The sequence below is a fragment of the Aplysia californica genome, unplaced genomic scaffold, assembly GCF_000002075.1.
Source record: "Aplysia californica isolate F4 #8 unplaced genomic scaffold, AplCal3.0 scaffold00088, whole genome shotgun sequence".
Lineage (NCBI taxonomy): Eukaryota > Metazoa > Mollusca > Gastropoda > Aplysiida > Aplysiidae > Aplysia > Aplysia californica.
The window spans coordinates 687,260-705,982 of NW_004797358.1; the positions used below are offsets into that span (position 1 = coordinate 687,260).

General features: G+C 38.1%; 1 protein-coding gene across 1 annotated transcript in view; it reads left to right on the forward strand.

The window, feature by feature from the left end:
- Positions 1-18,723, forward strand: part of LOC101854936 — a gene marked incomplete at both ends in the record, with an annotated part of 275,129 nt that overhangs the window by 185,134 nt on the left and 71,272 nt on the right. Inside the window, 8 exon segments of the mRNA XM_013080473.1 lie at positions 2,442-2,665; positions 3,306-3,392; positions 5,544-5,555; positions 6,353-6,426; positions 9,604-9,662; positions 11,681-11,886; positions 14,533-14,628; positions 18,677-18,694. Of these exon segments, the coding sequence (XP_012935927.1) occupies positions 2,442-2,665; positions 3,306-3,392; positions 5,544-5,555; positions 6,353-6,426; positions 9,604-9,662; positions 11,681-11,886; positions 14,533-14,628; positions 18,677-18,694 (776 nt within the window).

Below are 18,723 nucleotides of genomic sequence, written 5' to 3' on the forward strand. Positions count from 1 at the left end.
CTCCCCGTTATTTGAACTTATGGGGAAGTCTTCGTTTTTCCGTAATTTGATCATTTGGCGGAAGTTGTGTGTGTGTGTGTTTGGGGGGGGGGTTCCAACTATAGATTCTATCTCAATCTCAATAACGGAATAGCGGATCAGGATCAAAATACCGAAAAAAAGCGGAAAAGTGGCATCCCTGTTATCAGCTGTTTTGTTGCTGTATAAAGTATTTTCGATATCTGGGGAGGCGGGTATGTAGATGCAACACAGGTCACTAAGTGCAAGGCAGGTAAAGTGGTGGTGGGATACTGTTTCATCCTAGCTGTCACACTATGGACACAGCGATCCTATTTAGTAGATAAGAATTCAGTGGGATGTTTTGCTCGCAGGTGAAAGAAAGTGACTCGTTCTCTTGAGTGAAAGAAAGTGACTCGTTCTCTTTTACTCAGAGAATTTAGTGCATCTTTTGAGTTTGGAACAGTCATGATCGAGTACAAATACAGCTCTTCCAGTTTTGCCTAATGCCCATCCATTCAGCCACTGTTCCCTCGTGTTGCATTTGATGATGTTCTTGACTGTCTGTTGTGATAATGGGTTCTAAAGTTATGGCAAAGGTGTCTGCTCTGTCATTTCCTGGGATGTGGCCAGGTATCCACTGTAAAGTCAGGTCAACGGCATGGGTCAGCATGAAGGTGATAATTTTTAGAGCCACAGATAGGCAAGCTGGGCTTTCGAAATTCATGTTTTCCAAAAATTTTCCTTCTGTGAAGATTACAGTGTCCTTGATTTTGTCTGGATATAGAAATGAAAATGTTGATCAGGTGGAGGATTGCTGTTTCAATGGTGATGGCCTCTGCCTCATAATTTGTACAATAAGTACAACAGACATCAATTAACTCTTTGTCTCTGGCAAGCCGCTTCCAGCAGCTCACGGTCAGAACTGCTGTGCCGGCAAGCCACTACATTTTATTACATTTGTTGAAAATAAACAATAAATTTCAAATACCTAAGGCTTTTTTAATTTTAGGACCAAACTTGGTGAGAGTATACCTGAACCAGTCCCTATCAAAATAACAGAGAGTATTTTTAAATAAGTGTAAAAGGAAAATAATATGTGCATATTCCCAACGTATAAAAACCTTTTCAAAATTTAAACTGCGTAATCGCTTGCCAGCGCTTTTTTTCTCATAAATATCTCTCTGTTACATTGATGGCAGCCTTGCCATCTGTGTTTCCTGAAAGTTTAATGTCAAAAGGATGAAAACTAAGGAAGGAGTAGTAGTAAAACTGCAAAATAAATGACGTTTTGCGAAAAACGATAATTATTGTGAAATTTCACTACAATTTAACCCACCTTCATGTTTTCAAAGGCAATTTAAGACGAGATAAAGATTTTCTCCATTATCTCCTTGCTGTTATTTGACAAAGAACTGGTTGACCTTTAAAAATCAGCCAGCATCACAATTTACATAACTTGAACCAAAATCCGCAAAACTGAGGGTCACTCCTCCCCTTAACCCTGTCAGACCTGACCCCCTTAACGTAACTTCCTCCTATACCTGGCCTCCTGTTCAAAAGCGTGCAGAAACACATGTGGTTCATCATCACCACTAACGTCCAAGCCCATGCTTTTGTCACTACTACTACCACTGCTCTAGAAGTCATTATCAAGATCTCCTTCATAATCGGATAGGTCTTCAAGCACTTCTTGTGTGGTAAACAGTTGAGACCTAGCCCTCTTTCTTGTCGAAGTGCTTGGTTCATCAGCACATCTCTTCATGACCATAAAAGTCCAAAATTTAGAATACAAACAACACTGCAATCCAACCTGATGGAGTTTACCATTTGCAATGGTCAGTTCTCGCTCTTAATGCAGAGTTTAGTGCTGATTGGCTGGCTATTTTTAAATATGACGTGATTTTATGACGCGGCCTCCCAATTACCAGTCATGGGGTAATCTGGCATAGTTAATGTTTTTGAGTATTCCCGGTGTGCCGTCTGACGGGGTTAAGTTAAAGTAAAAGGCTGTCTTTAATTTTTATAAGAGGATTCAACTTGACAGCCTTTGAATTTTATCTAAAAAGTTGCAGAGATTTACTAAAACGTCCTGCTGTCCATGGCAAGTTGTCTGACATGTGAATGTCAGCCATAATGTGATATAGCGTAACCATATTTGAACAATGTAACCTCATCGGAAATGCTGTCAGGGACTTAACAATAGTCACTTTGCAAAGCAAAATTTTGTTTGATGAATGATGTGTCCATGTACTCTAATAATCTTTGTTGTCCTTGCAAGTAAATCTGTTCATTTGCTACAAATGTAATGTTACATGATCAGTTATTTTTATTACAATTTTTTTAAAGTTTATTTTTAACCCCTTCCTTTATTGATTGTCTTTAACAAAAATTATTTCCAAAACGTTTAATAACTGTGAATATTTTGAATGGTGTATTACCAGGCCCGTGGCAAGTGGCACTGAAACTGGAGTGATTGTCTCCATCCACTTGCCGAACGAGAAGGATACAAGAGCTGTTTATGAAGTCCTTGTGGCCAGTATGGTGCAGAAATCTCTGTCTGCCAATGACTCTTCGGGCACTTCATATAGAGCAATCAGAAAAGATCTGTTTAATGTACAAAAGGATGGAAATTATGACAATGCTCTGAATTATTTCAGTCCAGTAGGTAAGCTATATTCCCCTCAACATAGAGAACAGGCATATCTGTTGTTGCCAGTCTGATGTCTGAGGTAAATTGGTAGTGACACAGGTTAAGAATAATGGATTTTTGTGCATTGTATCTAACAGATTGATTACAGTCTCTACCTTTACACTCACGCAGTAAAAGTACACACCCTTAAATGCACTCTTTTTTCATTTGAAAAGTCCATTACTCTATGATATAAAAGTGGGCTCACTGCTCCTAAATCATAACCTTCGAATTGCTAAGACTAATTAGAGTTGAAGCCAAAAGTGCTCTAATATCCAGACCTTCTCATGTAATATAGCAAACACTACATTGGACCAGCAGTGATCAGCTCCAAGAATGATGAGCATTATCAGTGACAACAGTTTTTTAATGGGTGGCTCTTATCATTGAGCTAAACATTTTAAATACAACCTGAAAAATCAAAAGTAAAAAGTTCATGAGAACATTATTGCTAGTCAAAATAACAAAGCAAACTTTTTACTTGCGATTTTTTTTTTAGAATGAATAGTCTGGCATGAATTTATAGTATGTGATTATAGCTGTTGTTGCTGTTGTACTCATTTTTCAAAAATATAATTTGATTACAGATTCGTTTTCTTCTCATTCAATCTTGCAGACATGTATGTGTGTTTAATGTCAGTACCTCTGTGTGGTAGGGATGAGAAGTGCACCTATGGACCGGGCTCTACATTCTCTTGCGGCAGTGAGTTGTTTTGGTTGTCACATAATTTTGTATCAGAGAACACTATTTATTGAGAAGTACAGTTTAATCAATGGCTTCTGGTTAAGATAAGCTGACTCTCAAATATGAAGTTGAAGTTTATTTGAAGAGGATATTTTGTGTGGTCAGTTTCAGAAGGTTTGTTAACATCAATATTGCAATGATTTCTGCTAGCTGCATTCCACAATGTTTGTAAAAGTGATAGAGAATGGCACTGATTTCTCTTACTCATCTTTTCTGTAGAGGTAACAAACTCAAACTCAGTTGTTTGTGCTTAAGACCATTTGAATCCATGTGTGTCACAATGTGTCTGTTCCGCCATGTCATTTTGCTTCTGTCCTTTCTTGTTGTTTGTAGATGGCTTGCTGTAACTTGATCCTCTCATTCCTGTTGGGTTTGGTTCTGGGTTAAAAGATAGTTAGTGGATGGTTAGCTGATGATATGGTGTGACTTGCTCCTTTCTTCCTTGCAAACATATTTATCATCCTCATCTCATTTCAGTCTTATCTTTGTATGTTACTTAAATATCTAGTAATACCTCTAATCTTTGGACATATATGACCTATTTTGTTGCAAGGGCTGTAAAACTTACTCTATCTAAAGACTAGTTAGCACCAAAGTAATCTGTTAACATTTCTTCCCTCAGTACTTTTTTTTACATAGTGGTTGATACTGGCATTTTGGGACACCATGATAGCGCAGAATGTATCATGTTTAGCTGTATTCAAATCCCCAAAGTGCCATTCTTAAACTTTGTTTGTTTGAGTTTTTACAGTTGTCCACCTTATTCTTGACTAGGTCTTGTCGAGTCTGCATATTTAACTCAAAGGTCCCACCTCTTAAATAACCTTACAGTGTTGAAAGGAGCATTACACCCATACGTCATGATACCAAACATAATGCAGGCGAACGAGATGAGATTTTTCCTTTGGGTTTACACCAGACTGGCTCTGTAGAAACTTTTAGAATCTTAGAATTTAAACACTTAAACTTTTTGAAAAACTAATTAGTGAAAACCTGCTGCTGTATTGTTTCTGTGTTGACATTATTTCTGTGGTAACATTAGTTTCTGTGTTGATATTGTTTCTGTGTTGATATTGTTTCTGTGTTGATAATGCTTCTGTGGTAACATTGTTTTTGTATTAATATTGTTTCTGTGTTAACATTTTACCTGTGTTAACATTTGTTTCTGTATTGATATTGTTTCAGGGTTGAGATTGTGTCTGTGGGTGGTAATTGTTTCTGTAAAGATATTGTTTCTGTATTAACATTGTTTCTGTGCTCACTTTGTTTCTGTGCTGATGTTGTTTCTATGTTGATATTACTTCTATGGTAACATTGTTTCTGTATTGAAATTGTTTTGTGATAACATTATTCCTGTGATAACATTTGTTTATGTATTGAAATTGTTTTTGTGATAACATAATTGCTTCTCCGTTAACATTGTTTTGGTGTTGATATTTTTCGGTGTTAAGATTGCTTCTGTTTTGATATTTTTATTGTTTCAGTGTTAATGTGGGCGGTTGGCGGGTGCTCTGGTGTGGTTTGCTCCTTCTTTCCTATCAAACATCTATCATCCTTATCACCCCTTCTTCTTTTTTATGTTTGTTACTCTCTTGTAGCACCATGCTTCTGTTTTGATATTTTTATTGTTTCAGTGTTAATGTGGGCGGTTGGCGGGTGCTCTGGTGTGGTTTGCTCCTTCTTTCCTATCAAACATCTATCATCCTTATCACCCCTTCTTCTTTTTTATGTTTGTTACTCTCTTGTAGCACCTCCAATCTTCTGGCGCTCATATGACCGTGCAGTTGCAAGTGCCGTAAAACCTCTACTAAAACAAAAACAGTGTTAAAATTGCTTCTGTGTGTTGCTCTTGTTTATTGTTTTAGTGTTAATATTGTTTCTGTGTTAGTATTGTTTATTGTTTCTATGTTGTTCTTGCTTCTGTCGTGTTGGTTTTATTTCTATCTGTGATGATGTTTTTTATTCTTACTCGTTATTGTGTTTATGTGTTGACATTCAGTTGTATGTATTGATGTTGTCTCTGCATAATATGTCGGATAAGATGTACAGTAACAACATTACATATATGGCTGTTTATGTTTCTTTACATTTCCATGTGATGACCTACAGACTATGCACAGTGTGAGTTTTTATTTTTTATTCTGCTTTTATCCGTTGTTATTAATTTATTGTTCCACTTTTTGATTCTTGAAAAGACAGCACTGATACTTTAAGTGGCTGTCTGATTCCCTGTGAAGTGGATAATGCAAAATGAGAGATAGAGAGAGAGAGAGACAGAGACAGAGAGAGACAGAGAGAGACAGAGAGAGAGAGAGAGAGAAAGAGAGAGAGAGAGAGATGGGTGTTTGCGTTTCAAGTCTTGAGGGCTTCCTCCTTGACTTATAGCTAGTAGTGGTAAAGATGGGAGTGAAGAGAAGTAAAGATGAAGACACAGCGAGACAGAGAAGAGAAAGATGGTAAGATAGAAAGAGGGAGGTGGGTGGGGGTGGGGGGGGGGTGAAGAAAGAAAATATCAGTGAGTAAACATGTTGAATTGATTTAAATGAGGCAATCAAATTCCTCAGTGTGAAATGAATATGTTAAACACCTTTAGTCACTACCCTTATTATTTTTAAATTTTTCGTCTTTCTCAAATGCACTCTTGATCTGTCTACATAAATACAGTCTAGCTTTTACAGAGCAAAACAGGCACATAGAGAATAGATTTTCAGGTCATTATATTTTTGTTATACATGTGTAGTTTTTTTACATATATATTTAAAACATATGCACAGCAAACTTCATACGTAACAAAGTGATTTCAGCACCCCACTCATTTTGCTATGTCCATGTTTGACCAAGCATTTTTGATACTCAAATTGTTTGTTGCTGTATTTTTTTTCTCAGCTGTGACACTCTCGTTTGTTCTCTTTTAACAGATTATCTTCGTTTTGACTTTGAGATACCATACTCTTCCAAAAGTTTGAATTACACCGGGAAACTGTGGGATCAGGTTTGTTGAAATAAGCCTAATGTATCTTTGTCTTTGATCTTAGATAAATCACTGTCTTAGCTATTATACATTATATCAAATACAGACATTGTCTCCTTTTCCTCTCGTTTAGCTTTAGAAATAATGTGGTACTTATTTTCATCACTATTTTCTTGCTGTGTGTGACGTGTTACTACTCAAAAAAAGAAACTTCCACCCCCACCACAGAAAGAAGAAAAGAGAAAGCATAGACAGAAGTTGACATCATCAACTTTATTAATCATAGTCATGTTAATGATCTAAAAGCATTTTTTACTTTTTTCTGTTTTTACATTTATAAGAGAAAAAAAACTTTTGGCTACAATTTTTCTTTTATTATTTTTTTAAATTTTCTATTTGAACTCTAATTGGGATCATTTTAAGATATATATACCTTATTCAGCTTGAGCTTTGATAAAGATTAAAGGGGCAAAAGTCCATAAAGTGTTGGTATAACTTGTTTAGTTCCCCTGTCTCAACTGTGTTATCATAAGGAGAAATAATCTTGAATGGAACATATGAGTGACATGGGCATTTGTTAACCTTGATGACTGTAGAAGCTTCGAAACTATTTGAATAAATGCATGTGTAATCACATAATTTGCATTCAACTTATAGGCTGCCTAAGGCTTTACGGTAATAGTGGAGCAGTTCACAGAGTGGAACTCTTCCCTGTATGTTAACTTTGTTGGCTACGAGAAAGCTTTTGACAGCCTAGATAGGGACTCAGTATGGAAGCTCATGCGCCACTATGCAATACTTGACAAGTTCATGAGATTGATCAAGAAGATGTATGAAGGAATGAGCTGCAGTGTCTTACTTGGAGGACAGTGGACAAACTCACTTGAAGTGAAAACAGGAGTGAGACAGAGGTGCCTGCTATCGCCTTTTCTCTTTTTCTTAACAGTGGATTGGGTAATGAGACAGACGTAGTGGCATACAGTGGACCCTTTTCAGTCAGTTGGAAGACTTGGGACTTTGCAGACGACTTGGCACTTCTTTCTCACAGTCGAGCCCAGATGCAACGGAAGACAGATCGCCTCAGGTCCTTCTCCCGTAGTGTTGGACTCCATATTCACACGGGTAAAATGAAAGTTCTTCGAATGAATGCAGCCGACGTTCCTATCACACTGCAAGGGGCACCATTGGCGGATGTTGAATTCTTCACCTACCTGGGAAGCGTCATCAACAAGGCAAGGGGAACAGATGAAGACATCAAGGTCAGAATCCAAAAGGCAAGAGCAGCTTTCATCATCCTCAGGAAAGAGTGGATGTCTAAGAAATTGGGATTGAACACCAAGATGAGAATCTTCAAAACAAACGTGAAGACTGTTCTACTGTGTGGTTCAGAGACATGGAGGCTCACAGCATCAGCTGCAAGGAAACTGCAGAGCTGCATAAATGGCTGCCTAAGAAGGATAGAGGGGATCAAGTGGTACGATCGAGTCACAAATGCTTAACAGTGGGAAAGAATAAGCCAAAGGCTAGTAAAGGAAGACATACAGGTGAAGAAATGGAAATGAATTGGGCTCGCCCTGAGGAGACCCCTGACAAGCATCATCAGACAAGCTTTGATGTGGAATCCACAAGGAAAACGTAAGAAAGGAAGACTGAAGATGACGTGGAGGCGAGCGGTACAAGCGGAAATGGAAAAGACAGGGACAACATGGAAACAGCTAGAAAAGGATGCACATGACTGGCTTTGCTGGAGAAATGTTGTTGATGGTCTATGCTCCACTGGGAGTTAAAAAGGACAAGAGAGAGAGGCTTTACGGAGTTCAATGGAAACAATGCTCATTTTCATATTATTTGATTTCATATATTTTATTAAATGCTTGTAGCGTTATCTTTTTGTTTTAGCATGATGCCAGATACAAGATAGGTTTCTTGCTTTGCGATCAATAAAACATTATCATTGTTGCTGACAATGGCAATACCTTAACTCATTCGCTACGCCGAGCCGTAGGCAGCGGCGCGCCGAAAGTGTCTTCCGTACGCCAAGCTGCCCCGGACGGCTCGAGCTCCGACCTATAATTCTAGCTTAGATTTTATTCCAATCCACGTATCCATGTTAAAATAAAGGTTATAATATAACATTGACTTCCGGGTCAAGCGTTTCCACCGAAAATTGGAATTTTAGATTCAGTTTTGAAACGCGATTTCGTAGTTTATGCGACTTTGTTTTATCGCAATGCCAAAATTATAGCCCAGACACCAGTCTTAGTACTTTTACACCACAAAATGTATCCTTATTTGGCTCACTAAAGAAATGTAGGTCTCTTCTTTATAATATTGATACTATTGGACTCAAATTGCCAATGCACTGTTATTGAGAATTCAATATTTTTTAGTTCTAGATCCAAGTTTAGAATCTAAATTGTTAAAATTATTTTTTCTCCCCAAAATCACTTTTTTGGTGAAATTACACAAAAGTACCACTCAAGACATGTATAGGTTTATTCCAATTGCAATTCTGAATAATTCCATATAAGATACAAGAGTTTTTTTTCTGTTTATGATCCTTTTTTTCAATATTAAAATTTTTTAATTTTTTTTTAAATATCGGATGTTATGATCCAAATGTACAAATATTATGGAATGTATGTAAATAACTGCAAATTTTTCAATATTTTCCAGTTCTATATTCTTTTTTGTTTATTTTGATGTATCATTTGACAAGGTGCAAACATATGTTTTGAGTTTCAGCAAAGATTATTATTTTTTTATTTTCAAATTTTATCCGCATCAAATCAAAATTGTGTTGCATAATCGCCTCTTACAGGAACCAAAGTTGGCGAAAACACAAATAAACATAACAGATGTATGCGACAAACCATACTGAAAATTGTTGTATATAATATGTTATTTATTTGAATTTGTGGCCCCAAAGACCTTTGAACTGCTCAGTAGTCATCATCTCTTTTCGCCCTCCGGAACACAATTTGTCCAGAAGCCGAAAATAGTACGTAGCGAACGAGTTAACCCTTAAAACACCAGGCTATTTTTAGCCCTAACTTCCCTCTGGCCCAGGTCATTTGGAGTCCTTGACTTCTCAGGCGGAGCAAATACTGTTTTCAAAAGTTTGTTTTACTGTAGCCATTTTAAATAATCAGTCGATACAGTTTGTTAGTTAAAGTTTCTTTTTTTATTTTCCAACAGGCGGCCTTGGCTTTTAGTAAAGGAGGCTTTCCCTATGGTATAGCAGGACTTATGGCAAAGTAAGTTCTAGCTTACTCTGTGGTTTTATTTTTCTCTTTTTTATTCATGCGTGAAGTACAATTGTGTCTTTAAATTTTAAATGTTTGGCTCTCTGAATTTGAAAACATGAATACAGATAAAAGTGTTAATTACAAAATTTTGATATTTTCATTTAAAGCATGAGAAGCTTTTAAATTAATAGCTTAGTAATGGTTATTTTATGCTGGCAAATAGCATGATTACACACAACTACAATGCAGCCAAATTGCCAGCAATTTTCTCTCTCTCTCTCTCTCTCTCTCTCTCTCTCTCTCTCTCTCTCTCTCTCTCCTATACATATCCCAAAAAATAACGGAATGATTATTAACCATACTTACACTTTTATACTTGATTACTTGACCCTGGGAGCAACATCCTAGCACTCCAAACATTGCCATACATGCTCCGCTCTCCACTCCAATATCCACCTCAGAGTCCACCTGCTTGGACCATGCTGGTTCTGCCACTTCCTCTGAAGACACTCAGTTCTTCAAGTTGTAAGATTGGTGCATAGTCACGATCAATCTCCTCATCTTCAAGTGTGGTGGCAAGGGCATTCATGACATAATTTTTGTCCATTTTAATGTCGTATTGACAGGTGATTTGCTTGCCAGTTTGTCTGCTTCTTCATTTCCCACCACACCCGTATGGCTTGGAGCATAGATACATGTTATTTTTCTCAGTCTGCTTTTTTCTATGCTTTGCAGCCGCTCACTTCTCAGCATCCACTTTTTTACTCACTGCAATATGTTTGAGAGTTGGTGACAATGACAGCATGTCTGACAGAACACAAGCTCTCTTTTTGCTATTCAGATGCTTTTGTCACTGCCTCTACCTCTATTCTTGTGCTTGAAGTCATCTTGCTGCATGCACCAGATGATTTTAAAATTATGCAGCCATCTTTATGTATAACAAAGCCCCAACCACTTTTCACCCCACGTTTCATAGAACGATCAGTGTATATAGCTGGATCCAAGGGCCTGGAGTTTTCCTTGACAATCTGTCTTACTTCCAATTCTGCTGTTCCTGCCACCTCCAGTGCCATCTCCCTTCTTTACACCTATGATGACTCTTGTCAAATCGGGTGCAGCCTCTGGTGCAACTTGAATCCACTCACTGCCATCATTTATATCATGTAACCCACACACAGTGGGTGGCCTTCCATTTCTATAACATTCAGGTACATCTTAGCCTGAGCTAATTTGTGTCTTACTTGTATACTGGAGAGTCCAAGTATGTGTCTTACACAAACAATTGGAGCGTCTCTAGTAGAACCTTCTCCAATTTTTTGTTGTTGTGTTTTTGATTAAGGTATGAGAGCCAGCTGACATTAAAACATTATGAAGTAAACCTAAAAATCTTGCCCATTTTTATTTGCAAGATAATATGTTTGATTACCATGTGTTAAGCTTTTACACAGTCAGGGCCTCTCATTAGGGTGTTTTTCTGACAAAGACTACGCAGGGTGCATTGTTATTAACTAAACAATGGTAAACACAGCATTTTTAAAGTCCTTTATTCATGCCAAAGCTTTTGTTGGGAACAAGTAAAGTTTGTCTTCTCTTTTCTGAAAACTCGGACATCTTTTCTCCAAGTGGTGGGAGTGATTGCTTCAGAATGGACCTTGCAGCCTGGTTGTGGGCTGTGATTTGTTTGCCTAGTGAAGTAGAGGTGGGCAAAATCCAGATAAATTATACAGTTAACCTGATAATTCTCAATGAAACATTATCCGAATTCAGACTTTTAACTCTCTTTCCCGACCCGTTTGCCGAAGTGGGTGCACCCATTTGTTGATGTGATGCTATCCCGTTTGTCGAATTGTTTCTAACCCATTTGCCAAAGCGGTTCATAACATATTTTTGCCGAAGAGGTGCACTAACATATTATCCGGATTTTGCTAAAGCGACTCATTGCCTTGCCCTATAGTGAAGTATTTCATACTTAAACGCAATTATGTACGCTTTAAAAACGTTATATATTTTTGGTGGTATTTTTCTAGATCTACAGTCACTGGTACATTTGAAGGAACTACGTTCATCCTGACTGTCTTTCTGCCGGATAGGTCTGATGCACCAGCTTTCAAAGAGATATATGTTGACTTTGTCATGGTGAACCCACTAATTAGTCTTGACGGATCATATGTTGTTGAGCACAATGTGTTTGATGGCCATATACTTTATGCTGTAAGCAACATTAACCCATTAGGTAAGTTATAATGATAATGATAATATTATTATTAATATTAAGGACAATGATAATAATGAAAATGTTAAATTCCATTTGCTAAGCGCCTACTCCTAGTCAAATGTAGGCTCTATGCGCTTAAATTATTTATTTTAACTTGTACAAGCTGCTCACTTTAATTACAGATTTGTGACATTGGAAGCAGTCGAGTCAAAATTTGATGAGTGATGCAGAGAGAGTTGAGACTGATTGATGCATCAAGTTTATGTTGATAATTGCTTTGATATGTGCTGCTACCATTGGTACAGGCAAAGTTTTTTTAAGATATCAAAGAACTGGATGAAAGGTTAATGTTATGACAGCTAGTGGGTTGTCATTTGTGGATTTTATTTTTGCATTTTATCTTTAAAGTTGTCTCTTTAAACTTTTAAAGTTCCTTATCAAATGTCTTGTTAACTTTTTATTTCATATGGGTTTTTACTCCATCCCACAGAATGTATTGGGGGGGGGGGGTCTAGTTAACTTTTGGAGTCTGCTTAGAGTTTAAGCTACTTTTCTATCTTTGCCTGCATTTTGGCTGGAGTGAGAAGGCCTCATTTGTATACATTTTCACATTTGAGTCTCAATGCTGGATATAATGAAATAGAAAAGAAACAAGAGACAGTTTGAGTTTGATGTCTTTTGTTTGAGAATAACATAGGACATTATTGAAACCTTCATCATAATGATATCTAAACATTTGAAAATGGTTAAGCTCGTAGCAGTAGTGAGAAGGTAATTCATCCATCCTATATTTTATATGAACAAAAGTATGATCACTTGAGCTATTTGTTTCCAATATGATTTATGATGAAGGAGGTTATTACAGTAATAGTTTTTAACTCCACCCCCTTTTCAACATTATAAATCAGTCCTCAGGTCAGTTCAGATGAGTAGGAATGATAGTCTGTGGTGGCAGTTAGGAGGGTGTGTTGGGGGTGTGGTTGCTCAAATAGGGCATCACGAAGTTTCTGTTAGTGATTAAATATTCCCAATTTGGTGGACGCAACTGCCAACTTTATGTGAATAAGTCTGAGATCATGCTCATCGTACACACTAGTATGATATAAAATATTTCAAGTGTCAAAATCAGTGTCAATGGTGTTGAAACTGAGCCCAGTAGTAAAGTTAAAAACTTAGTTGTGAATTTTGATAATGATCTGTCCAAGTCGTCTCATACAAGCTCACTTTGTAAAAATTTGTACATTAAATGAGAGAAATTAGCCATATCAGAGATTACCAGTCAGAAAGTGTAATAAAAACCTTTGTACCATCACTATTCTTTCAAATTGTAATTCTGTAATAATTGCAATTCCCTTCTTGTTGGCTTTTGAGTGAATCAATCTCCAAGAAATGCAGCTAGACATATTTTTCAGAAGGAGAAAAAAATGTTTACTGCCCTATCCTAAAAGAACAATAATGTTATAGATTTTTAAAGATAATATTGCACGAGCCTGTCTCTTGCAAATGCTTGTCAAATGTATGTACCAGCAAGAACTCTCAGGTCGTATAGATATAAAATAATTTTACTCAAACCATTAGTAAACTACAAATTTATGGACAGAGCTCCTTTTCTTATTATAATGGCCTTCTAATATATGGAATGTCTTTCCCAGATAAATTAAAGACTCGAGTCCCCTGGCAATGTTTAATAAACCGTTAAAATCATACCTTTTTGCTGAGGCATACAACAGTTTTCTGAGAAATGTAATATTAGAAGAACTGTAGAGAGAGGGAGTTAGAAAAAAGAGATAGACAGACAGACAGACAGACAGACAGACAAGGAAGGAAAGGATCAATATTGGAACTATGCTCTTTGTACTGTTATAAAGCACTCTGAGCACTTGCCTGATGAAAACAAATGTAATGTATTATTGATGGCAAACATATTTCTGTGATGGTACACATCATGTTTTGACGACATGTTTGTCTTCTAAAAAAAGGTAAGTGGGAATTGACGCTTACTATTGATTAATATCCTGTAAGAATGAGAGTAGTTTGTTCCCCCAGAGCTTATGAGTCTCCCCCCCCCCCTCGGGTAGTTTCCCAAAGATTCATGTTCTTATGCACAGTAGAATTGTAAATGGGCTGATTAATCAATGTCATGCTCATACTGTGCCGGAACAACATAGAGGGAACTGCTGCTTTTTCTTTCCTTATCCTAACTATCGTCATTTTACCTGTACTTCTTTTATATGTTTGTCACTCTCTTGTGAACTGCTATTTCCGGGGTGCCTTGGTAGTCAAAGCAGGCTTTGTGCTGCTGAGGCTAGAGAGTTGAGCAGAGTAAGCCTGATTCCCCATTTGGACTTCTCTGTTGACATCCACACCTTGGCGCTCATATGACCATACGCCGTTGTGAGAACCGTAAAACCTTACTAATACTAAGAGAGTTTATGAGGTTGGTTTTGTTCTGTTTGTTTATTCTAATTTTTCTGTTATTTCTATATCGTATCAAAACACTTACTTTTTATTTGTTTCATTTTTTTTTCTTAGCTCAGGGCCATAGGCACTGCCTTAGACATTATCTATGTCTTACAGAGAGTATGAGAAAATCTAACCAAAACCGTCAGCTCTGCATTGCCATCATGTTTCAATATTTCTCAATGTGCTTTTCTCCCGGTACAGATCTGGATGTCTGTCAAGTTTCCAGCTACCTGTGTGCCTCCGATGAGCTGTGCACCAGTGGGTCAGGGACTTCATACAACTGCACTCTCAACACTGGTATTTACTTTGTACATTTGTTGGGGATGGTGGGGGGGGGGGATGGTGTTGTGAAAGTCCATTATTTCACCGTACTTCTTATTTTCTTTTGATTTGATTACTCATGATGTCTCTGCTACTTTTTCCAAGCCTTTTTTACCCCCCGTGGGTCAGGGGAATATGAAAATACCCACTCCATCATATTCACACAGAGAACCAGATTGCTCCCGGTGGAACCACCATCTACAAACCGACAACAACGCTTTTCACAGACTAGTGCATCTTAGGACAACCTTCCGGGCTATTGCCATACGGTTCACCCTGCACAGACCAATCACGATCTGCTCTGTCTATACCCCCACCAAATTACCCCCTCAAAATAACTCGATTGAATGATTTAAAGCTCCAGCTCCCAAAGCCCTTTATTTTGCTAGATGACTTAAATGCCAACAGCCCCATTTGGGGAGACAAAAGCACAGACCAGAAAAGAAAAATAATGGAAGATTTTGTATTTCATAATAACATCTGCCTCTTAAATTATAGATCCCCCACTTACAGAAACAGATCCACTTTTGGCACTTCATCCCTTGACCTCACCTTTTGTACACTTGACCTAGTCCCAGATCTTGAGTGGTCTGTGCTGGATGACCTTACTGGCCATTTCCCAATTCATTTAAAAAACAATAGCCTCCAAAACAATCAGATCCCAGAATGCTTCAATTTCAAAAAGCATACTGGGGCGGGTTTGCCATTGAATGTTCCCAGATTTTGAACATCGCTTTCTACCTCAACTACAACAAATTCCATGAAACACTTTTAGAAATATGTCACAAATACATACCAAAAACATCTCCAAAACCCCGGAAGAACAAGATCTGGTTCTCTGGGGAGTGTGATGATGTAGTAAAGAAAAAGAAGGCAGCATATTGGAGAGCCGTCGATAGCACTACCAAGGAAAACAAAATTAATTACTGAAAAGCTTGAGCTGAGGCTACGTGCCTCAGGGAGAGCAAAGGACAATCCTTCTGAAAATACATCTCCAAAATCAGCTGTCAGACACCACTCAACCAAGTTTTCAAAATAGCTCTAAAGTTCTTGGGTAGACGCACAGACACCATCCGGCATGTTCAGAGGCTGGATGGATCATGCATCTTGGACCTGGGCAATACAGCCCCGGATGACATCCACAACCTCGGAGATCATTAGACATTTACCCACAGAAACTTTTACTCTCCTGCTAGACATATACAACGACATATGGCGGTCACACTCCTTTCCGGATTCTTGGGGTCTCGCCACTGTGGTTCCAATACCCAAACCTAACAAAGACCACACACCCCCTTCAAATTACACACCAATAGCACTAACTTATAGAAAACTCTGTGCAAACTTATAGAAAAAAGGATTCTCAGGCAACTCCTGTGGTTTCTGGAGACAACCGGCTCGAAGAGCGGTCTCCAGTGCGGATTCAGGAAAACTCGATCCTCTCTGGATCACCTGGTCCGCCTGGAGACCTTTATATGTGAGATGTTTGCTGAAGGAGGCCACTTGATCGCCATCATTTTTTACCTAGAAAAAGCCTTCGACACAACCTGGAAGTACGGCATTCTTAGATACCTGCATGCTCTCGGCACAATGCGGTCCCCTCCCTGCCTTCATTGGCAATTTCCCGAAAAACTGTTCCTTCCAGGTCTGTGTTGGATCCTCCCTTTCAGACCCCTACCAGCAGGAGGAAGGTGTTCCCCAGGGAAGCATTCTTTCTCCCCTTCTATTTGAAATTAAAATAGATTCCATCGTTAAGACCCTCAGAAATAGCATAGATAGCTCGTTATACATTGACGACTTCCTGATTTGCTGCCGTTCCAAAAATCCTGGACTAATATCTATGGAAAGCAGCATAAACTTGAAAAGTGGGCAAATAATAACGGTGTCTAGTTTTCCCTGTCAAAGATGGTTGCTGTGCACTTCTGGAAAGTGGGAAAGGATTTCCATCCAGGACCAAGCTTATTTCCTTGGCATTACATGTATATTTGACAAAAAGTCACTTTCATACCACACATAAAAGACCTTCATGTGAGGTGCCTGAAAACATTAAACTCGGGGACTCAAAACACCTTCTCCGCCTATACATTTCCCTTGTCCAATCCAGGCTTGACTAGGGTTGTCAGGTCTATGGATCAGCAAAACTTCTTTTCCTAAAAATACTAGACCCAGTGCAAAACCAAGGACTCCGCCTCGCCCTGGGGGCTTTCCACACTTCTCAAGTGGAGAGCTTCCAGGCTGAGGCAAACATACCATCACTCACACTCAGACGCACACAACTCTCACTGCAATATGCCATAAAACAGAGCTCAACACATGAGAACCCAGTACACGACTGTATTTTCAGAGCAAACCAGACACCATAAACAAATTAGAAAACAACGAAAAATTCAAGCCTTTTGGCCTCAGAGTCCTGGACTCCAAAAACATACACTTTTCCAAACCCATCAAACAATTTCTCTTCCCCGACTTCCCTCCATGGCACCTCACCAAGGCAAAAGTAGACTTACAGCTCACCACACACAACAAAGCAAGCACAAACAACAAAATATTTAAAGGAGAATACAAAAAAATTTTATAGAAAAATACCCCAGTGCAGAGCTTATCTTCACAGATAGCTCTAAATCAGTCTCTGCTCTGGGCGCCACTGCCCTATCCTCAAATAGTACACACCAGAGGAGACTCCATCCCAAAGCCTCCATTTTCTCTGTGAAGGCCACTGCCACTCCATAGAAAATTCCCCCAACAAATCTTTCCTTACCCTATCTGATTCTCTGTCATGCATAACCTCACTTACAATCTACACACTCTTTCACCCAAAAATAGTTAGGTTACAACAAAAAATACCCGCTTTGACTGAAACTGGGAAAAGTATCATTTTCGCATGGCTACCTAGCCATGTGGGCATCCAAGAAAATGAGCAGGTGGATCTCCTGGTGAAGGAATCCTTGTCCCTTCTGTTGGGATCAACGACAAACACTCTCCTACAGACTGACTTTAAAAATAAAGTTAAAAACTTCACCTCCAGTCTGTGAGAGACTCATTGAAAGAATCAAACCAACAACAAACTACACAACATTAAGCCCAAATTAATGCCGCGAAATCTTTCAGGTCTTTGCAGAAGAGACAATGTCATTTTTACTCGATTACGCATCAAACACACATCCCTGACACATAAATACCCCCTTCAGGCAGATGAGAAGCCGTTTTTTGTCGGATGCGACACCGATTTTACAATTGAACACATTTTAACTGAATGTCTAGAATTTGGAGAGACCGGAAGTAAATATTGAAAATTTTAAAAAATTGCAAGATCTATTTTCTGTCGTTGATCCCAACAGAATCCTTTATTTTATAAAGGCCAAATGGAAAATTATGAAAAACATTAAGTTTTTATATGTTATTTAAAAAGTTATTGTAAATTAAGAATTCATTTACCTCAAATTTTTAGTGCTTTAACCTTTTCATTAGAAATATATTGACCAAATTCAGGCCGTGTGGTGAACTATTGCAAATAAAACCAACTTATTTCACACGCTCATATGACCTTATGTAGTTGTAAACGCCGTAAAACTCTTACTAAAACAGACAAGCCTTTTTTTATATTGTTTGAATTTGATCATAGCTTTAGAAAGTGCATTTTAATTGACATTTTAGTTAAATAAAACTTAATTTGTCCATAACTCAAAATTGTCCTGTGCATCTTCAGAATTTTTTTTTTTTCATGACACTACTCATTGATTTGGGTCAGCCCAAAAAAAGAGGTACAATAGTAACAAGGAGCACCTAAAGTTCTGTAACATTGCTCCAAAAGACTCTAAAAAGTACTGCACTAAAGACAGAACTGCGTGGCATGTTCAGTTCATCAACACTCATAAAATCATCTGCACAGCTCGCTGTGATCATCTCACAACCATATGGAACCAAAGACTTAACTGTTTTTTCTTCTTTGTGTTTTCTGTGATATGCTTGATCTTGATCTATACCTCACTTTCAAGTTATCCATTTCTTTTATTTTCTTTTGCAGAGTTGGTAACTCCAGACCGTAAGTGTTTTCATTTTACTCCCGCCATT